Here is an 18,832-nt window from a genome sequence, read left to right on the forward strand (position 1 = left end):
AATCCTCCCAATTTGTACATCTCTCACTATTGCCAGTGGTGAAGATTGAGGCTCCTTGATTACTGGGCTAGTGTAAGGGTGCCACCGATATCACACAGAGACTGAAAGTGCCCTAATCATAATCTTTGTCCCCTTGGAAAATTGCCATGATTAAACCAACTTTTTGGCAACACAGGAACCAGTCACTGATTATTTAAAACCCAATAACCAGGGGTTAATGAAGACTTGACCGGAAACAGTGGCTGTTAATTGACCAGCTCAGAGTTACACAGCGAGTAGACACTGTGATGATTAATCCTTGATTTTCAGTACATACGTCGTTCACATCTTGTGATCCTAACTGCTTGCCTATCTAGGAACAAATGACAATAAAGACAAACTGGCGAACCACACTCCATTAATGCTAAGAAAAGCCTTAACAAAGCGTGGCTCACCTGCTTGTCTATCTAGTTGTCTTATACAGATGTTATGCAAGCATGTCGCAATCTGTGGAAGTTGTTCCATCTCAATATAACATTGTAAAATACAGGGTAGTAGTGCATGGCAGAAACCACTGCCTTTTATTCTCAAAGAATAAGGAGTGCCATGTTCACAGTATTGGCAAAAAAAATATATTTGATTAATTATATAATTAAGCAGTAACCTCTAAGAATGATATGAAAGAAGTACAGTAAGAAAATAAACAATTACAACAAAGTCTACATAACAAGGAATCATTAAACAATAGATAATAATAAAGAGGAATGATGTAAGGTAATTCGGAAAAATAATTCAACAAGGTGGTTGAAAGCAAACTGAAAATGGTACCTGTTTTTTTTTTTTTTGTGCATTATCATTTGAATATGGTTGCATATTTGTGCACTTACTTTTCCTTAAAGTTATGGAAAAGCATTGGCCTGCATATTTTACATGTGGCTGATTTTTTTGTCACATACAAAAAATTTTAGGAGTATGAGTAGGTATGACAGCAGTTTGGGACTGAGTGTGAAAATGATGTCCACTGCCTGACAGCTGGGACAGAGGCCTGGAATAAGTATACATTCTGCTGAAAATCTATTAATGGGAGATTGCATGGCTCTGGAATGGAAATCTTATTCTTTTTTTAACTAATAATGTTAGAGGTGCCAGAAGGGTAAACAGACTGAGTGTGGAATCCAGGTTTGGGTTTAACCTAATTTCCACTCTGATTACACTCCTACTTCAGCATCTTTCAGTGGGGTAATTTATTCCTTATTGTAACTTTGGATTGTCACCTGTTACCAAATACTTTTGATAGAAAAAAATACAATAGTTTTCAGTACTAGAAAAATAATAAAAATACTTCTGAGGCTTTTTGTTCTCTCCCCTCCCCTTCCAAAAAAATCAGGTGTTATTAATGTTGAGATGAGCACTTTCCTCTGAAGACTTCATCAGGTCTGCATTAGTTAGTTTAATTTTTCTAATGCATACATTTTAAAAGTAGTCCTAGTAGGATGGTTTGCAGCGGCCATTTGAAGGAGCAGGATGGAAAAGGATTGAACTTGAAAGCCAAATACAATAGCCAATCCGAGAAGGATGTAGGGCAGCCCAGGGACAGTGAAAAAGACTCATCCTAATTTATAAGTCCAGTCTAAAATCAAAAATGTAATGTCTGGATTCAAAGCTTCCAGCTTTCTGCTAAATTACCTTGCAGTGTCAAAATTCCTGATGGACCAGTTTTTCTGAGAATTATACTTCTGTTACAGATGCATAATTTGCTGCATTTCATAATTTGCTATTTCTTATAAAATATATTATTATGTATTGTTTTGGCTACTTTACTGAATTTATTTTGATATTTTTAATATTGCAACAGGGTTTACCAGGGATACCAGGTCTGAAGGGTGATCCAGGTGACCAAGGACCTCAGGTAAGTACCTTATTGTAAATGTCCCACTCTATGGGCTATTATTAAGTGAATGTAAATTATTATTAGTGAATGTTTCCCGAAATCAATGAACAAAGAAGAAATACCAAAAAAGACATGCACAATTATATGGACAGTTCATGGCATAATTTATCTATTTGTTTGCTTGATTTTTTTCTTTCTTATTTTTTTGTTTATTTCTGTTTGTTTACTGGAATAATCTGACCGAGTTCGGTGAGCCCCCAGGGAGAAAAGCTCCACAAATTGTATAGGAACACTTTTTGCAATATTAAATGCAAGTGTGGTAAAATAGCAATTGCAAATAATGTAAGGAAAATGAAGAAATGCAAAATACAGTGTTTAAGATATAACATATTTCCATAAAGAGTGATGTTGCCATACTAGCCTAAACAGAATTAGATGCGGATGCAGTCAAGAAAATATTCCAGAAGAAACTAGAGAGACAACATGAGAATGGATACTGTCAAGAAACAGTAAAGAGTGGCAAACATGCTGAGGAAGGGAGAATACATGAGGTATATGGTAACTGGCTGGAAAGCTGTAGAGATGATAGGAAGGAAAGTGGGTTTATAATGAGCAAGGTAGGGGAGTATAAGTAAATAATGCCAGGCTGCTAGATAAGAAAGCTATAAAGCTGTAGAGTGATAAAAGTTGTAAAGAGACAACACTAGGGGACACAAGAAAAGCATGCAAAGTACATAGTAAAGAGAGGAGCATGTAGAACCCCTATTCAGAAATTAGGCTGATGGGAGTGTGAAGTAGCAATAAGGGTAAAACAAGATAAAAGTGGAGTAAAAATAAAATAAAGGAAGTCTGGCTAGGACATCAGCTGGAAAAAAATTCTAAACAGAAAATCACATCAATGTGCTGTTCATCTGGAAATGAGAGAAAAATAATGTATTGTAGAGGGGGCGTTAGCAGAGATTTATACTCTTTAAATGCACATAGTAAGCTAGGTTGTATGGTAAAAGCCAATGAGTGATATTACCTCTGTGTTATTACTTCTGTATTAACTTTTCTGCCAAGTATGGTTTATCCTACCTCAAAAGGTGGCTGTCTGCAATACCAGTTCAGGCACATGATTATTTGTATTCCACATGTAAACTGCTCTTCAAAGGCAACACTTATGGTTTTGATTACAATGCACTGAATGTCTTGTTCCTTTTCTGCCTAGTGACGTTATTGCATTATGTGTGGCAAAATTATACCTTCTGTTTTACAAGCAGTAAGAGGGTGTGGCAATGGTAAACAGCATATTGTATCATAAATCAAATCACATAATGATCACTTGCCTACCCTTCTGGCCTCATATTCTCAACTTCCTGAATTCCTTTCAGTCTCATAACTAGTTTTACTGCTTTTTTTTCTTTCTTAATGAGCAGGTACAAATCCAGACAATATCCCAACTTCCGACGTATTTGCTTTAATAACAGAGTCCACTGATCAACTTCAGCCATATACCTTCTACTATTTCTAAGCAAATAATTGACATTGTTGGCACTAGAGTTACAATAGCAACTTTAGTGCCATGAGGATTGAAGGGTACTGCACAGACAGAGAGAGATAGAGAGAGAAAGAGAGATAAAGAGACAGAGAGAGAGAGAGAGCGAGATAAAGAGACAGACATACAGAGTGAACAAGAAAGAAAATGATGTAGTAAAGGGAATCAAACTCACTTGGGCTGTAATGAGCTAATAAAACCAGAAGAGCTGTAAAATGACTGATAGAATGAGCTCTTTATAAGTATGACATGGTAAGGTATAGAATGAGCTCTTTATAAGTATGACATGGTAAGGTATAGAATGAGCTCTTTATAAGTATGACATGGTAAGGTATAGAATGAGCTCTTTATAAGTATGACATGGTAAGGTATAGAATGAGCTCATTATAAGTATGACATGGTAAGGTATAGAATGAGCTCTTTATAAGTATGACATGGTAAGGTATAGAATGAGCTCTTTATAAGTATGACATGGTAAGGTATAGAATGAGCTCATTATAAGTATGACATGGTAAGGTATAGAATGAGCTCATTATAAGTATGACATGGTAAGGTATAGAATGAGCTCATTATAAGTATGACATGGTAAGGTATAGAATGAGCTCATTATAAGTATGACATGGTAAGGTATAGAATGAGCTCATTATAAGTATGACATGGTAAGGTATAGAATGAGCTCATTATAAGTATGACATGGTAAGGTATAGAATGAGTTCATTATAAGTATGACATGGTAAGGTATAGAATGAGTTCATTATAAGTATGACATGGTAAGGTATAGAATGAGCTCATTATAAGTATGACATGGTAAGGTATAGAATGAGCTCATTATAAGTATGACATGGTAAGGTATAGCATGAGTTCATTATAAGTATGACATGGTAAGGTATAGAATGAGCTCATTATAAGTATGACATGGTAAGGTATAGAATGAGCTCATTATAAGTATGACATGGTAAGGTATAGAATGAGTTCATTATAAGTATGACATGGTAAGGTATAGAATGAGCTCTTTATAAGTATGACATGGTAAGGTATAGAATGAGCTCTTTATAAGTATGACATGGTAAGGTATAGAATGAGCTCATTATAAGTATGACATGGTAAGGTATAGAATGAGCTCATTATAAGTATGACATGGTAAGGTATAGAATGAGCTCATTATAAGTATGACATGGTAAGGTATAGAATGAGCTCTTTATAAGTATGACATGGTAAGGTATAGAATGAGCTCATTATAAGTATGACATGGTAAGGTATAGAATGAGCTCATTATAAGTATGACATGGTAAGGTATAGAATGAGCTCTTTATAAGTATGACATGGTAAGGTATAGAATGAGCTCTTTATAAGTATGACATGGTAAGGTATAGAATGAGTTCATTATAAGTATGACATGGTAAGGTATAGAATGAGCTCATTATAAGTATGACATGGTAAGGTATAGAATGAGCTCATTATAAGTATGACATGGTAAGGTATAGAATGAGCTCATTATAAGTATGACATGGTAAGGTATAGAATGAGCTCATTATAAGTATGACATGGTAAGGTATAGAATGAGCTCTTTATAAGTATGACATGGTAAGGTATAGAATGAGCTCTTTATAAGTATGACATGGTAAGGTATAGAATGAGCTCATTATAAGTATGACATGGTAAGGTATAGAATGAGCTCTTTATAAGTATGACATGGTAAGGTATAGAATGAGCTCTTTATAAGTATGACATGGTAAGGTATAGAATGAGCTCATTATAAGTATGACATGGTAAGGTATAGAATGAGCTCATTATAAGTATGACATGGTAAGGTATAGAATGAGCTCATTATAAGTATGACATGGTAAGGTATAGAATGAGCTCTTTATAAGTATGACATGGTAAGGTATAGAATGAGCTCATTATAAGTATGACATGGTAAGGTATAGAATGAGCTCATTATAAGTATGACATGGTAAGGTATAGAATGAGCTCTTTATAAGTATGACATGGTAAGGTATAGAATGAGCTCTTTATAAGTATGACATGGTAAGGTATAGAATGAGTTCATTATAAGTATGACATGGTAAGGTATAGAATGAGCTCATTATAAGTATGACATGGTAAGGTATAGAATGAGCTCATTATAAGTATGACATGGTAAGGTATAGAATGAGCTCATTATAAGTATGACATGGTAAGGTATAGAATGAGCTCATTATAAGTATGACATGGTAAGGTATAGAATGAGCTCTTTATAAGTATGACATGGTAAGGTATAGAATGAGCTCTTTATAAGTATGACATGGTAAGGTATAGAATGAGCTCATTATAAGTATGACATGGTAAGGTATAGAATGAGCTCATTATAAGTATGACATGGTAAGGTATAGAATGAGCTCATTATAAGTATGACATGGTAAGGTATAGAATGAGCTCATTATAAGTATGACATGGTAAGGTATAGAATGAGCTCATTATAAGTATGACATGGTAAGGTATAGAATGAGCTCATTATAAGTATGACATGGTAAGGTATAGAATGAGCTCTTTATAAGTATGACATGGTAAGGTATAGAATGAGTTCATTATAAGTATGACATGGTAAGGTATAGAATGAGCTCATTATAAGTATGACATGGTAAGGTATAGAATGAGCTCATTATAAGTATGACATGGTAAGGTATAGAATGAGCTCTTTATAAGTATGACATGGTAAGGTATAGAATGAGCTCATTATAAGTATGACATGGTAAGGTATAGAATGAGCTCATTATAAGTATGACATGGTAAGGTATAGAATGAGCTCTTTATAAGTATGACATGGTAAGGTATAGAATGAGCTCTTTATAAGTATGACATGGTAAGGTATAGAATGAGTTCATTATAAGTATGACATGGTAAGGTATAGAATGAGCTCATTATAAGTATGACATGGTAAGGTATAGAATGAGCTCTTTATAAGTATGACATGGTAAGGTATAGAATGAGCTCATTATAAGTATGACATGGTAAGGTATAGAATGAGCTCTTTATAAGTATGACATGGTAAGGTATAGAATGAGTTCATTATAAGTATGACATGGTAAGGTATAGAATGAGCTCATTATAAGTATGACATGGTAAGGTATAGAATGAGCTCTTTATAAGTATGACATGGTAAGGTATAGAATGAGCTCTTTATAAGTATGACATGGTAAGGTATAGAATGAGTTCATTATAAGTATGACATGGTAAGGTATAGAATGAGCTCTTTATAAGTATGACATGGTAAGGTATAGAATGAGCTCATTATAAGTATGACATGGTAAGGTATAGAATGAGCTCATTATAAGTATGACATGGTAAGGTATAGAATGAGCTCATTATAAGTATGACATGGTAAGGTATAGAATGAGCTCTTTATAAGTATGACATGGTAAGGTATAGAATGAGTTCATTATAAGTATGACATGGTAAGGTATAGAATGAGCTCATTATAAGTATGACATGGTAAGGTATAGAATGAGCTCATTATAAGTATGACATGGTAAGGTATAGAATGAGCTCTTTATAAGTATGACATGGTAAGGTATAGAATGAGCTCATTATAAGTATGACATGGTAAGGTATAGAATGAGCTCATTATAAGTATGACATGGTAAGGTATAGAATGAGCTCTTTATAAGTATGACATGGTAAGGTATAGAATGAGCTCTTTATAAGTATGACATGGTAAGGTATAGAATGAGCTCTTTATAAGTATGACATGGTAAGGTATAGAATGAGCTCATTATAAGTATGACATGGTAAGGTATAGAATTAGCTCATTATAAGTATGACATGGTAAGGTATAGAATGAGCTCATTATAAGTATGACATGGTAAGGTATAGAATGAGCTCATTATAAGTATGACATGGTAAGGTATAGAATGAGCTCATTATAAGTATGACATGGTAAGGTATAGAATGAGCTCATTATAAGTATGACATGGTAAGGTATAGAATGAGCTCATTATAAGTATGACATGGTAAGGTATAGAATGAGTTCATTATAAGTATGACATGGTAAGGTATAGAATGAGTTCATTATAAGTATGACATGGTAAGGTATAGAATGAGCTCATTATAAGTATGACATGGTAAGGTATAGAATGAGCTCATTATAAGTATGACATGGTAAGGTATAGAATGAGCTCATTATAAGTATGACATGGTAAGGTATAGAATGAGCTCATTATAAGTATGACATGGTAAGGTATAGAATGAGCTCATTATAAGTATGACATGGTAAGGTATAGAATGAGCTCATTATAAGTATGACATGGTAAGGTATAGAATGAGCTCTTTATAAGTATGACATGGTAAGGTATAGAATGAGCTCATTATAAGTATGACATGGTAAGGTATAGAATGAGCTCATTATAAGTATGACATGGTAAGGTATAGAATGAGCTCATTATAAGTATGACATGGTAAGGTATAGAATGAGCTCATTGTAAGTATGACATGGTAAGGTATAGAATGAGCTCTTTATAAGTATGACATGGTAAGGTATAGAATGAGTTCATTATAAGTATGACATGGTAAGGTATAGAATGAGCTCTTTATAAGTATGACATGGTAAGGTATAGAATGAGCTCTTTATAAGTATGACATGGTAAGGTATAGAATGAGCTCATTATAAGTATGACATGGTAAGGTATAGAATGAGCTCATTATAAGTATGACATGGTAAGGTATAGAATGAGCTCTTTATAAGTATGACATGGTAAGGTATAGAATGAGCTCTTTATAAGTATGACATGGTAAGGTATAGAATGAGCTCATTATAAGTATGACATGGTAAGGTATAGAATGAGCTCATTATAAGTATGACATGGTAAGGTATAGAATGAGCTCATTATAAGTATGACATGGTAAGGTATAGAATGAGCTCTTTATAAGTATGACATGGTAAGGTATAGAATGAGCTCATTATAAGTATGACATGGTAAGGTATAGAATGAGCTCATTATAAGTATGACATGGTAAGGTATAGAATGAGTTCATTATAAGTATGACATGGTAAGGTATAGAATGAGCTCTTTATAAGTATGACATGGTAAGGTATAGAATGAGCTCATTGTAAGTATGAAATGAGAAGGTATATGACTGTGTACTACTGTGATTTGTTGCTAATTGTAATATGTCTGACTTGGGTACTTCTGTCTGTACAGGTTCCGCTTGGGTATAATGTCTATCTGCAATATCTGTACTTACTATTTCTTGTCTAATTATTTCAAAACTCTAGTGCAGTCTTATGAAACGTGGGATGAGTATGTGGTCAGCACTTTGTTTGGATAGAAGTGGAAAAATACAATGAGGTATGTGGTTGGTAATGAAATTATAGGCAGTATAGTTTGCAAATGAAGGTTATAATGGTGTTAGCAGTGACAAAAGTGCTGCATCTGTAGCAGAGGTAAAGAACTCAACAGCACATAGGAGTAGCTAAACATGGTAGGAATTAATACCTGGACATAGAACTCGGTATCAGAATGTTAAACAGAGATTGTGTGGCGTGGTACAACAATAAGGTTATTGTATACATTGAGGGAAAATAGTGTGTGAGTGTGAGTGTGTGTGTGTGTGTGTGTGTGTGTGTGTGTGTGTGTGTGTGTGTGTGTCTCTTTCTCTCTATATATATATATATATATATATATATATATATATATATATATATATATATATATATATATATATATATATATATATATATATATACATATATATATATATATATATATATATATATATATATATATATATATATATATATATATATATATATATATATATATATATATATATGTGTACTCTATTACCTTGAATGGAGAACAACTTTGATACTTAGTTGGCTGACATCATTCATCATTTGTTGAAGATGGTTGATGTGTGGTTCATTAAGAATCTCAGCATTAGTATATATATATATATATATATATATATATATATATATATATATATATATATATATATGTCTAAAATTAGCATGAGCTGTGCGAATGCAGGGGGGCTTGTCCCCTGCAAAAACACTTCCTTTGATTTAGTCTGTGGCTGGGTAATCCTCAGAGCATGCAGAGTATGTGTAAAAATTACGTTTCAATGTTTTCAAGTCTATCAGATGACTGATGACAGTGTAATGGTGTACATCTATATCTATCGATATATCCTGAAGTCCCTCAAAGATTGGTAAAATTGGTGTAGAATATATAGAAGGATCCAATGACACAAATATGAACAGTGCTCAGATTCACAGGAGTGTTCCCAGTGGATGGACTGTGCATAAGGGTTTATCTCCGAGCCCACTGCTGTTATCCAATAACATAAATATGAACAGTGCACAGATTCACAGGATGGTTCCCAATGGGGGGACTGTTTGGAAAGGGTTCATCTCTGAGCCCACTGCTGTTATCCAGTGACACATATATGAACAGAGCTCAGATTCACAGGAGGGTTCCCAGTGGGGGGACTGTGCATAAGGCTTCATCTCTGCGCCCACTGCTGTTATCCAATGACACAAATAGGAACAGTGCTCATATTGACAGAAGGGTTCCCAATGGTGGGACTCTGCATAAGGGTTCATTTCTGATCCCATTGCTGTTATCCAATGACACAAATATGAACAGTGCTCAGATTCTCAGGAGGGTTCCCAATAGGGAGACTGTGCATAAGGATTCATCTTCGAGCCCACTGCTGTTATCCAATGACACAAATATGAACAGTGCTCAGATTCACCGGAGGGATCCCAGTGGTGGGGAGGGCTGTGCGTAAGCTTCATCTCTGAGCTCAGTGCTGTTATCCAATGACAGAAATATGAACAGTGCTCAGATTCACAGGAGGGTTCCCAATGGAGGGATTGTGCGTTAGGATTCATCTCCCAGCCACTGCTATTATCCAATGACACAAATATGAACAGAGCTCAGATTCACAGGAGGGTTCTCAGTGGAGGGACAGTGCATAAGGGTTCATCTCCAAGCCCACTGCTGTTATCCAGTGATGCAAATGTGAACAGTGCTCAGATTCATAGACGGGTTCCCAGTGGGGTGGTGCTGTGCTTAAGGGTTCACCTCTAAGCCCACTGCTGTTATACAATGACACAAATATGAACAGTGCTCATATTCACAGGAGAGTTCCCAATGGGGGACTGTGCATAAGGGTTTATCTCCGAGCCCACTGCTATTATCCAATGATACAAATATGAACAGTGCTCAGATTCACAGCAGGGTTCCCAAAGGGGACTGTGCATAAGGGTTCATCTCTGAGCCCACTGCTGTTATCCAGTGACACAAATATGAACAGTGCTCAGATTCACAGTAAGGTTCCCAATGGGGAGACTGTGCTTAGGGGTTCATCTCTGAGCCTACTGCTGTTATCCAGTGACACAAATATAAACAGAGCTCAGATCACAGGAGGGTTCCCAGTGGGCAGACTGTGCGTAAGGGTTCATCTCTGAGCCCACTGCTATTATCCAATGACACAAATATGAACAGTGCTCAGATTCACAGGAGGGTTCCCAATAGGGGGACTGTGCTTAAAGGTTCATCTCTGAGCCCACTGCTGTTAACCAGTGACACAAATATGAACAGAGCTCAGATCACAGGAGGACTCTCAGTGAGAGGACTGTGCATAAAGGTTCATCTCTGAGCCCACTGCTATTATCCAATGACACAAATATGAACAGTGCACAGATTCACAGGAGAGTTCCAAATGTGGGGACTGTGCATAAAGGATCATCTCTGAGCCCACTGCTGTTATCCAGTGACACAAATATGAACAGAGCTCAGATTCACAGGAGGGTTCCCAGTGGGGGGCCTTTGCATAAGGGCTCATCTCAGCCCATTTCTGTTATCAAATGACACAAATATGAACGGTGCTCAAATTCACAGTAGGGTTCCCAGTAGGGGGACTGTGCGTAAGTGTTCATCTCTGAGCCCACTGCTGTTATCCAATGACACAAATATGAACAGTGCTCAGATTCATAAGAGGGTTCCCAATGTGGGGACTATGCATAAGGGATAATTTCTGAGCCCACTGCTGTTATCCAGTGACACAAATATGAACAGAGCTCAGATTCATAGGAGGGTTCGCAGTGGGGGGACTGTGCATAAGGGCTCATCTCAGGCCACTGCTGTTATCAAATGACACAAATATGAACAGTGCTCAGATTCACAGGAGGGTTCCCAGTTGGGGGAATGTGCATAAGTGTTCATCTCTGAGCCCACTGCTGTTATCGAATGACAGAAATATGAACAGTGCTCAGATTCACAGGAGGGTTCCCAATGGAGGGACTGTGCATTAGGATTCATCTCCCAGCCACTGCTGTTATCCAATGACACAAATATGAACAGAGCTCAGATTCACAGGAGAGTTCCCAGTGGATGGAAAGTGCATAAGGGTTCATCTCCAAGCCCACTGCTGTTATCCAGTGATGCAAATGTGAACAGTGCTCAGATTCATAGACAGGTTCCCAGTGGGGGGTGCTGTGCTTAAGGGTTAATCTCTAAGCCCACTGCTGTTATACAATGACACAAATATGAACAGTGCTCATATTCACAGGAGGGCTCCCAATGGGGGACTGTGTATAAGGGTTCATCTCCGAGCCCACTGCTATTATCTATTGATACAAATATGAACAGTGCACAGATTCACAGCAAGGTTCCCAATGGGGGAGTGTGCATAAGGGTTCATCTCTGAGCCCACTGCTGTTATCCAGTGACACAAATATGAACAGTGCTCAGATTCACAGGAAGGTTCCCAATGGGGGGACTGTGATTAGGGGTTCATCTCTGAGCCCACTGCTGTTATCCAGTGACACAAATATGAACAGAGCTCAGATCACAGGAGGGTTCCCAGTGGGGGGACTGTGCGTAAGGGTTCATCTCTGAGCCCACTGCTATTATCCAATGATACAAATATGAACAGTGCTCAGATTCACAGGAGGGTTCACAGTAGGGGGACTGTGCTTAAGGGTTCATCTCTGAGCCCACTGCTGTTAACCAGTTACACAAATATGAACAGAGCTCAGATCACAGATGGGTTCCCAGTGGCGGGACTGTGCGTAAGGGTTCATCTCTGAGCCCACTGCTATTATCCAATGACACAAATATGAACAGTGCTCAGATTCACAGGAGGGTTCCCAATGGTGGGACTGTGCATAATGGTTCATTTCTGATCCCACTGCTGTTATTCAATGACACAAATATGAACAGTGCTCAGATTCTCAGGAGGGTTCCCAATGGGGAGACTGTGCATAAGGATTCATCTTCAAGCCCACTGCTGTTATCCAATGACAGAAATATGAACAGTGCTCAGATTCACAGGAGGGTTCCAGTGGAGGGACAGTGCGTTAGGATTCATCTCCAAACCCACTGCTGTTATCCAGTGATGCAAATGTGAACAGTGCTCAGATTCATAGACGGGTTCCCAGTGGGGGGTGCTGTGCTTAAGGGTTCATCTCTAAGCCCACTGCTGTTATACAATGACACAAATATGAACAGTGCTCATATTCACACGAGGGTTCCCAATGGGGGACTGTGCATAAGGGTTAATCTCTGAGCCCACTGCTGTTATCCAGTGACACAAATATGAACAGTGCTCAGATTCAGAGGAAGGTTCCCAATGGGGGGACTGTGCTTAGGGGTTCAACTCTGAGCCCACTGCTGTTATCCAGTGACACAAATATGAACAGAGCTCAGATCACAGGAGGGTTCCCAGTGGGGGGACTGTGCGTAAGGGTTCATCTCTGAGCCCACTGCTATTATCCAATAACACAAATATGAACAGTGCTCAGATTCACAGGAGGGTCCCAATAGGGGGACTGTGCTTAAGGGTTCATCTCTGAGCCCACTGCTGTTAAACAGTGACACAAATATGAACAGAGCTCAGATCACAGGAGGGTTCCCAGTGGGGGGACTGTGCGTAAGGGTTCATCTCTGAGCCCACTGCTATTATCCAATGACACGAATATGAACAGTGCTCAGATTCACAGGAGGGTCCCAATAGGGGGACTGTGCTTAAGGGTTCAGCTCTGAGCCCACTGCTGTTAAACAGTGACACAAATATGAACAGAGCTCAGATCACAGGAGGGTTCCCAGTGGGGGGACTTTGCATAAGGGCTCATCTCAGCCCACTGCTGTCATCAAATGACACAAATATGAACAGTGCTCAAATTCACAGTAGGGTTCCCAGTAGGGGGACTGTGCGTAAGTGTTCATCTCTGAGCCCACTGCTATTATCCAATGACACAAATATGAACAGTGCTCACATTCACAGGAGAGTTCCCAATGTGGGGACTGTGCATTAGGGATCATCTCTGAGCCCACTGCTGTTATCCAGTGACACAAATATGAACAGAGCTCAGATTCACAGGAGGGTTCCCAGTGGGGGGACTTTGCATAAGGGCTCATCTCAGCCCACTGCTGTTATCAAATGACACAAATATGAACAGTGCTCAGATTCACAGTAGGGTTCCCCGTAGGGGGACTGTGCGTAAGTGTTCATCTCTGAGCCCACTACTGTTATCCAATGACACAAATATGAACAGTGCTCAGATTCACAGGAGAGTTCCCAATATGGGGACTATACATAAGGGATCATCTCTGAGCCCACTGCTGTTATCCAATGACACAAATATGAACAGTGCTCAGATTCACAGCAGGGTTCCCAATGGGGGACTGTGCGTAAGGGTTCATCTTTGAGCCCACTGCGGTTATCCAGTGACACAAATATGAACAGTGCTCAGATTCACAGGAAGGTTTCCAATGGGGGGACTGTGCTTAGGGGTTCATCTCTGAACCCACTGCTGTTAACCAGTGACACAAATATGAACAGAGCTCAGATCACAGGAGGGTTCCCAGTGGGGGGACTGTACGTAAGGGTTCATCTCTGAGCCCACTGCTATTATCGAATGACACAAATATGAACTGTACTCAGATTCACAGGAGTGTTCCCAATGTGGGGACTGTGCATAAGGGATCATCTCTGAGCCCACTGCTGTTATCCAGTGACACAAATATGAGCAGAGCTCAGATTCACAGGAGGGTTCCCAGTGGGGGGACTTTGCATAAGGGCTCATCTCAGCCCACTGCTGTTATAAAATGACACAAATATGAACAGTGCTCAGATTCACAGTAGGGTTCCCAGTAGGGGGACTGTGAGTAAGTGTTCATCTCTGAGCCCACTGCTGTTACCCAATGACACAAATATGAACAGTGCTCAGATTCACAGGAGAGTTCCCAATATGGGGACTATACATAAGGGATCATCTCTGAGCCCACTGCTGTTATCCAGTGACACAAATATGAACAGTGCTCAGATTCACAGCAGGGTTCCCAATGGGGGACTGTGCGTAAGGGTTCATCTCTGAGCCCACTGCAGTTATCCAGTGACACAAATATGAACAGTGCTTAAATTCACAAGAAGGTTCCCAATGGGGGGACTGTGCTTAGGGGTTCATCTCAGAGCCTACTGCTATTATCCAATGACACAAACATGAACAGAGCTCAGATTCACAGGAGGGTTCCCAATAGGGGGACTGTGCTTAAAGGTTCATCTCTGAGCCTACTGCTGTTAACCGGTGGCACAAATATGAACAGAGCTCAGATCACAGGATGGTTCCCAGTGGGGGGAACTGTGCATAAGGGTTCATCTCTGAGCCCATTGCTATTATCCAATGACACAAATATGAACAGTGCTCAGATTCACAGGAGTGTTCCCAATGTGGGGACTGTGCATAAGGGATCATCTCTGAGCCCACTGCTGTTATCCACTGACACAAATATGAACAGAGCTCAGATTCACAGGAGGGTTCCCAGTGGGGGGACTTTGCATAAGGGCTCATCTAAGCCCACTGCTGTTATCAAATGACACAAATATGAACTGTGCTCAAATTCACAGTAGGGTTCCCAGTAGGGGGACTGTGCGTAATTGTTCATCTCTTAGCCCACTGCTGTTATCCAATGACACAAATATGAACAGTGCTCAGATTCACAGGAGAGTTCCCAATGTGGGGACTATGGATAAGGGATCATCTCTGAGCCCACTGCTGTTATCCAGTGACACAAATATGAACAGAGCTCAGATTCATAGGAGGGTTCGCAGTGGGGGGACTGTGCATAAGGGCTCATCTCAGCCCATTGCTGTTATCCAATGACACAAATATGAACAGTGCTCAGATTCACAGCAGGGTTCCCAGTGGGGGGAATGTGCATAAGTGTTCATCTCTGAGCCCACTGCTGTTATCCAATGACACAAATATGAACAGAGCTCAGATTCACAGCAGGGTTCCCAGTGGGGGGGACTGTGCGTAAGGGTTCATCTCTGAGCCCACTGCAGTTATCCAGTGACACAAATATGAACATTGCTCAAATTCACAGGAAGGTTCCCAATGGGGGGACTGTGTTTAGGGGTTCATCTCTGAGCTCACTGCTGTTATCCAGTGACACAAATATAAACAGAGCTCAGATCACAGGAGGGTTCCCAGTGGGGAGACTGTGCGTAAGGGTTCATCTCTGAGCCCACTGCTATTATCCAATGACACAAATATGAACAGTGCTCAGATTCACAGGAGGGTTCCCAATAGGGGGACTGTGCTTAAGGGTTCATCTCTGAGCCCACTGCTGTTAACCGGTGGCACAAATATGAACAGAGCTCAGATCACAGGAGGGCTGCCAGTGAGAGGACTGTGCGTAAGAGTTCATCTCTGAGCCCACTGCTGTTCATACAGTTGATGGACTACTTTATCCAACAGGCCAGTGAGGACGGATCAACAAAGCTGCTGTATGTAAATGATGTGGCTTTTCCAGCCGACTCTGAACAAGACCTTTAGATAATGATAAGGAATAAAATGCAAAGTTGAAATTGCACGGGATGAAAATAAGTAAAGAAAAGTCAGTTATCAACGTAGCAAATAAAGGACATTGGAACAAGCTAAAAACTGAGATAGAAAGGAAAATATTTGAGTAAGTTAACAGTTTCAAAGATTTGGGAGGGGTGGTTGATGAATAGGAAAGTGAGACTGAGGAGCGGATGCAACCCCACTGCCACAGAGCTTCAGGTATAGTATGTGACAGAGGAATGTCAAAGAAACTGAAAGGCTGGGTGTACATAGCAATGCTGTAACCAGTGCTATTGTATAATATAGAAACCTGGACAGTAAAAGCAGAGCAGTTGAGGAAGTTAGAGGTGAGGGAGATGAAGTGCCTGAAACAGGTGGTAGTATGCAGACTTTTGGACAGGTGAAGAACTAAGGACATCAGAGCCAAAGCCAAAGTAGGTTCAATTACATAGAAGGTCAAAGAGAACAGATAATGGTGGTTATTGACTGATGTGCAGGAAAGCAGAAAACAATCGGGTGAAGAAGATTTGGGACAAAATTGAAAGAAGGCAAGAGGAAACAAGGGCATCTGGCAATAAGGCTGGATTGTGTGTCAGGTGACCTATGACAGTCAGGCATGAATGTGGATGAAAGTGGCACCTAATCAAGAGAGATGGTGACAGTTACTGCAGTACCCAGACTCCATGTACAAAATGGGAAAAATGGGGTTGACAATCGTGGTATATATATATCCGCCCCCCACACCCACCCTAAATTAAATATACCAACTCCAAGATCGCACTAAAGTGGAAAACAGTTATTTCCTAATCAGAAACATAGTGGAAAGTGTTGGGTTGGTGTTGTTGTAGGTGGAGGGGATCTTATTTACTTGTGCAATGTAGTTTTCATTGTTAAGAAGCACACTTTCAATGTTCTGAGTTTTCAATGTTTTGGGTTTTCCGTGTTTTGAATTTTCGATGTTTTGGTCTCAATGTTATGAAGTTCAGCGTTATGAAATTTCAATGTTATGAAGTAGACCCTATATACATAAATATAGAAGAGGATCCCTCACTGGTAAGATCAGACCATAAACTAATCTCATTGGATATTCACATCCCGACCCCACCCCCTGCCCAGAAAACCACAGTGAAAAACTTCTGTAAAGCAAATTTCACACTCCTCAAAACCGAGGTGGAATCCTTCAAAGCCCCCAGGCCTGTGGAAAATACAGCCCAGACCGCAGAATCCTTTATAAATGCATTCTATGAACACCTTCAGGAATGCATGGATCATGCGATCCCAAATAAAACCAAGACCCAATCCTCCAAAGGCAGACGTCCTGTCTGGTGGACCCCAGCCATAAACAAACTATACAATAGAAGGAGTAAGCTACTAAATGATAGAGCAAAATACCAAAAAGGGAAGGCATCTCTGATCAGTATTAGCAAAAAACTACGGGCACTCATAAAATCGTCTAAGGCCAGCTTCAAGAGACAAATTGCACAGGACACTAAGGATAATCACAAGGATTTCTTTAGTTATGTTAGGAACCTGGGTGGTAATTCCCAGATATGCTCAGAATTAGTCCAAAATGACAAAAAATACACTGAACCCACAGACATTGCCAACATCCTAACTGACAGGTTCAGCGCAAACATCTCCCCCCCCCCCACCAAAAGGGCAAATATCTATCCCAGCAGAGTGCTGCCCCCCTGACATCTCAGATGCTCAGGTAAGAGCCGCCCTCTCCAAAGCAAAAAACACAGCATCAATGGGACCAGATGGTGTCCCAGGCTGCATCCTACATGAACTCCAAGAAGAGCTAAACCCAAACATAAAACTACTGTTCAATCTCAGCCTTTCTACAGGATATGTGCCCAAAGAGTGGCGTACAGCAACAGTGGTCCCTCTCCATAAAGGTGGTGCCTCAACAGATCCTGGAAACTATCGCCCCATAAACCTGACTAGCTTGGTCTGCAAAGCTATGGAAAGGATCATCATGGACCTCATAAATAAAGATATTAGGGACCTACAGACACTGGATCCTACCCAGTTTGGCTTTGTTAAGGGCAGATCCTGCCTCTTAAACCTGGTTGATTTCTTTGAAACAGTCACCAAGGCCATTGACGAGGGGAAGGAGGTCCACACAGCCTACCTGGACCTCGCAAAATCCTTCGATACAATACCCCACTCGGGCATTATAGATAAGCTCACCAGCTTAAATATAAACCCCTATGTCACTAGATGGATTGCAAACTGGCTCAAGGACAGAACCCACATGGTTAGAATTGCTGGAGCCATGTCAGACTCCAAACCAGTTACAAGTGGTGTCCCACAAGGCTCAGTCCTGGGACCTCTCTTGTTCGGTATATATTTCTCGGAGGTACAGGTCAACACGGAAGGACTGTGGCTGACCAAGTTCGCAGATGACTGCAAACTGGGCGCCATAATCGACTCTCCAGCCGACACAAGCATCCTCCAAAAGGGCCTCATAGAAACAGACAACTAGTGCCAGAGCCATGGCCTCAAGCTAAATGCCAAAAAGTGTATAGTCATCCCCTTTGGCAAAAACAAAGTGCCCACAAATTACCACATAGGTGGTAATCCATTA

The 18,832-nt window shown here is 39.9% G+C and overlaps 1 protein-coding gene across 1 annotated transcript in view; it reads left to right on the forward strand.

Annotated features, from left to right (window-relative positions):
• The window catches only part of COL5A3 (collagen type V alpha 3 chain), a 1,727,233-nt gene that overhangs the window by 578,629 nt on the left and 1,129,772 nt on the right, over window positions 1-18,832 (forward strand). Inside the window, exon 14 of the mRNA XM_044084684.1 lies at window positions 1,835-1,888. Coding sequence (XP_043940619.1) covers window positions 1,835-1,888 — 54 coding nt within the window. The remainder of the gene's footprint in view (window positions 1-1,834; window positions 1,889-18,832) is intronic.

The sequence above is a fragment of the Protopterus annectens genome, chromosome 9.part0 (assembly GCF_019279795.1).
Source record: "Protopterus annectens isolate FY-2018-M chromosome 9.part0, PAN1.0, whole genome shotgun sequence".
Classification (NCBI taxonomy): Eukaryota; Metazoa; Chordata; order Ceratodontiformes; family Protopteridae; genus Protopterus; species Protopterus annectens.